Below are 4,389 nucleotides of genomic sequence, written 5' to 3'. Positions count from 1 at the left end.
TGGGAGCGTGGCCGTGGGGAGACCAGGTATATTATTTTACTCTTTAGGCAGATAAGCTCTCCCTCCTCCCCCGGATCCAGACTGTACAAGTTCATATTCCAGCCTTCCTTGGGCAGGGGTGGTGGGGGAGCTGATGGACAGCAAAGAAAAAGTGTGGTCCTTTCCTCTTGGCCTCAAGGGCTTTCCCAGTGTTATTGGAGGTGCACATCCTGTCACATGCTCCCTGGAAAATTAAGGCTAGGCAAAGCGCTAAGATCCGTCTTAGAGAGCCAAGCCCTGTGCCTGTGTGAGTGGGTCACGACTCCATGAGAAAAATGATCAGGCAGCTGAGGCTAAAAAAGAGTGGATTTCTAAAGCCCCGTGTCGTTTATCCATTCTACAAGCACTTTTTACGCCGTTTTGTGCTGGGTACTGCTAGGTGCGGTGGACACAGAATCGTATGAGATGGGCTTTGCCCTGTAAGGAGCTCCATGCTTCAGTGCGTTGTGGAGCCTCCCGTGGTATGCTCGAAGAAAAGCAGCTGTGAGAAGTGTGGGGAGACAAAGGAGGGAGAGCCTGATTACCTGCTGGGGTGGGCGTGTTCTTCCCACTGTGGCCCTTTAGTTTGGGCAAAGCTTTGTCATTGAATCTCTGTTCTTTGTAGTTCTATATTAAACCATTTACAGTCAAATGCTCTGTCTTTCATTATATTGAGCCTACGCGGAATAAATGTTTTTCTTACGGGGTAGGAGCCTGTGTAGTTCACTAAGACGGAGTAAGGCTGAAGCTTGTCTGTCCAATATTCGGTTGGGTAGTTCGTCACAACAGAAGAGGGAAAAAAATAGGTCAGAAAATATCTAAGAAATACAGCCCTAAAATAGCCAAAATTTGAATTGTCACGTCTGAGGACTTAGAATCTAAATCTTAGATGGTAATTGGAAATAACTTTTGAAATTAGTTCACTTTTTTGATAACTGAATGGTGATGGTTTTGAAAAATCTTGTTGAATTTCTGCTCTTCACACATTTGCTGAGCATCTCTATGTGGCAGGCATTGTGCCGACACGCAGTCACGAAGATGAAAAAGTACCATCTTGCTCATATCTTGCGGACATAGGCAATTTCAGCCCAATAATGTGATGGCGGAAGCCATCACAAAATGCTGCAGGAATCTAGGGGAAGGAGCATTTAAGGCATATCAAGGAACTGCTAGGACCTCAGATCACTGCCCTTTTCGCCCAAGGTTCATTTTGTATATTCTCTTTAATTTGTCCTTCCTGCCTCCCCCAGGTTACCAAGTGACAGGGGTGTTTATGAAGAACTGGGACTCACTGGACGAACATGGAGTTTGCACAGCTGACAAGGACTGCGAAGATGCTTACAGAGTTTGCCAAATCTTGGACATCCCTTTCCACCAGGTGTCCTATGTGAAGGAGTATTGGAACGATGTGTTCAGGTGAGAACCTTCCCATGTGCTGCGCGTCCTTCCAGTCCCGTCGTGGTCCATCCGACTGACTTGTGCCACCTGCGCTCTTCAGCAGTGATACCAAAGAACGTGTGTGGGAGGCCTCAGCCACCCTCGAGGGACTCTGTGTGAGAGGCCAGGCCTGGATCCCAGAGCACCCCAAGCTCTTATTCCTGTTATTTTGCCACCTTCCAGAAGGTCTCTTTAATGCTTCTTGAACCTTGAGATGTTTCTGCTGCCGAATTAGAGTAGGGGAGCTAAGGCCGCGGTCTCCCCTGGAAGGTGCCGTGAGGGGAGTGGCCACACCCGTGCAGGGGTACACTTCATCTGTGGTGGCAACAGCTCCACGTTCACGTCCCGCCAAGGAATCCTGCTCGGAACCTCGGAGTTCTCCAAGGGCAGGAGTCGTTTCCACTGTGGCGTCCCCAGTGCATGAAGCTATCTGAGGAACTCAAAGTGCTTCAGTGTGTGGCATTTTCTCCCAACTTCTTAGAGCGACCTAGGAGATATCAGTGTGCCTGAGCCAGGTTACTGGGTTGTCATGGCCCCGAGCCATGGCGGGAATACACCGGGCAGCCTAGTCTTCAGTGAACAAAGTCCTGCCGTGTTTACGGGCTGGGAAGGGTCATCAGGGATGCTCTGTTCACCTCCTGTCCCTTCTCTCTTGCAGCTGATAGACCTGTGTTCTCCTCTGATCCAGCTGAGTCCCGAGGCGGACAAAGAAAACATGGACTCGCCACTTCTCAAGTTCTGAGCAGGAAAACGCTTTGCATCTGACTCTTTGTTACAAGAACAGCCTTAACGTGGTACTCAGCTTAGAAATAAACTTAGGAGGAATCGTACTGGGAAAAAATTGTTTTAGAACCTAAGTAAAATGGCTACGCTTGGGGAGGCAGGCTGCGGGACCAGAGGCCTGTCTGTGCCCACGTGCGGCCACTGCTGTCCAGCGGCTGCTGCCCTCGCTGCCCCGCACACTGCGCTGGACTACAAATTGGAAGTCTCCAAGTGCAGAATTTTGTCTTGAATCTTTTGTATGTAAAATAGCAAGTGACTATTTCAAAAACTAAGTTTGTATGAAAAGTTAAGTATTCTAGATTTAAGTTGAATTGTAAAATAAATTATATCAAAGCATACCTTCATTTTAAAAATTAGCTTGATTTTCAAATATATATAGCCATGCTATTTTTATTGCTAATCAATATTGCAAGATTTACATTATCCAAACTTCAGAATTGAGTGTGGCTATTGATGGATGGACCTTGAGGGCATTATGCTAAGTGAAATAAGTCAGACTGAGAAAGAATCACCATATGATCTCACGTGTGCAATCTTTCAAAAATAGATTGGTGGTTGCCAGAAGTGGGGGGCGGGAGTAGGGGGTGTGGGGAGCGGGTGAAGGTGGTCAAAAGGTACAAACCTGCAGTTATTAAAAAAACAAGTTATGGAGATATAATGGGGAAAAAATTGGTGTGAATAAAAACTGGTTGAAGTGCAGACTCCCTCCCAGAAGCTCCCATTTCCTCGGGGGACGATCTCAGGTGCTTCATTATCTGCCGGTTTGTGAAGAGTCCACCTACCCACACTCCTGTGGGTGCTGGGCGTGCAGCCGTGAACGACACACCCTGTCCCGTGTAGCACACGCGCGCGCACACACACGTCGGTACTGAGTGTTAGGCAGCTGAGCGCGCCCAGGAAGGAAAAGGACAGCGGAGCGTGGACTCGGGCGGACGACGGGGCTCAGGAATGGAAGTGCGGCGAAGGGCTGACCAGGCGGAACGCGGCCGTCCGGCACTCACTTCCGGCCGGACCACAGCCGCGTCGCAACGGGGGCGGGACTTCCGGCGCGGCGCGGAAGCGGCGGCGATAGTTGGAGAAGTTGACGGCGCGCAGATGCTGGCGGCGCGGCACGTCGTGTGCGCCCTGTCCGGCGGCGTGGACAGCGCCGTGGCCGCGCTGCTGCTGAGGCGGAGAGGTGAGGCGGCCCTGTGTGCAGTGTCTCGCTCCCGTCCTGCGTGGCCTTGGGCGTCGCCTCCTCTGGGACCGAGGTCCCCACTGCTTCGGGCCACTTAGGCCGCCAACCGCCCAGGTTGCCGACGCCGCGGACGGTGAATCTCCGACTCGGGCCGCGTGCGGAGCGATTCCCCGGCTCCGAGGTTCCGCGCCCGGGGCGGCGGCGGCGTCCGCCCTTAACCTGGGAGGCCACGCGCAGTCGTGAGGGGAGCTGACCTCTGGGCACAGCGGCCGGTCCGTAGAGGTCCTGTCCTTTTGAGTCCCGAGGCGGCCGCCAGGCGACGTGTGCGACGGAGTACCGATGGGCGGTCTGCGCCTTAAAGGTCGTCTGTGTTCTCCGTCCAGTGGATGACAGACACTTCCTCAAAAGCACTAGCGTTTCCTCCAGACACGTCAAGGGCACCGAGAGTAACTGCCAGTCCGAATTCTCTGTCTGCGCGGCCCTCCCTCATTGCGAGGCCTCACCCCTCAGTGGCGTCCGTGGAGCCTCCGCCCTGGGCCACCTTTGGTGCTAGGCCCTTGGAATGCAGAGCGGGTGCGGGGTTCTTGCCCCTCCGTAATGGAGATGACACCTACCTCACCGGGGTACTGGAAGGGTTAAATGACATAATATATGTAAAGCGTTTACGTCAGTGTCCAGCACCTATCAGATATTCAGAAAACGTTAGTGGCCGTTAGTACATATTCTTCACAATTGTAGCTATTAGGTATGATAAATAAAAAGTGCTAAATAGAATTGTAGGCAAACTAAGCGTTTACAGTTGCGAGGAAGGGCGAATGAACGCATCTTGGACGTGGTGCTGTTTGAGCTGAGGCTTGAAGGAAGAGTAGGATTTCACTGGGCAGAGAATTGCGGGTGTGCTGGCCGCAGGCAAGCACAGGGGCACGGGAGTGTTGGCTGGAATCTGGCCAGAAGGAGGTGGCAGGAGACGGGGG

The 4,389-nt window shown here is 52.2% G+C and overlaps 2 protein-coding genes across 14 annotated transcripts in view; both read left to right on the top strand.

Moving 5' to 3' along the window:
• GTSE1 (G2 and S-phase expressed 1) overlaps positions 1–2,576 on the top strand; it is a 31,261-nt gene extending 28,685 nt beyond the window's left edge. Inside the window, exon 13 of the mRNA XM_025051008.1 lies at positions 2,114–2,576. Within this exon, the coding sequence (XP_024906776.1) occupies positions 2,114–2,197 (84 nt within the window). The 3' untranslated portion in view covers positions 2,198–2,576. The remainder of the gene's footprint in view (positions 1–2,113) is intronic.
• A 226-nt stretch (positions 2,577–2,802) lies between these two features.
• The window catches only part of TRMU (tRNA 5-methylaminomethyl-2-thiouridylate methyltransferase), a 26,539-nt gene continuing 24,952 nt past the window's right edge, over positions 2,803–4,389 (top strand). For 3 of the 13 annotated variants that reach the window (XR_001517425.2, XM_025050998.1, XM_025050997.1), the window contains exon 1: positions 2,803–3,415. Coding sequence is in view for 9 of the 13 variants with exons in the window: in XM_025050998.1 (XP_024906766.1) it covers positions 3,187–3,415 (229 nt within the window). In the remaining 4 variants the exon portion in view is untranslated. The other 10 variants (XR_001517428.2, XR_001517427.2, XM_015594013.2 and 7 more) reach the window with 6 other exon arrangements.

Source organism: Pteropus alecto, unplaced genomic scaffold (genome assembly GCF_000325575.1).
Source record: "Pteropus alecto unplaced genomic scaffold, ASM32557v1 scaffold118, whole genome shotgun sequence".
NCBI classification, from domain to species: domain Eukaryota; kingdom Metazoa; phylum Chordata; class Mammalia; order Chiroptera; family Pteropodidae; genus Pteropus; species Pteropus alecto.
This window is presented reverse-complemented; position numbering and strand designations above follow the sequence as displayed.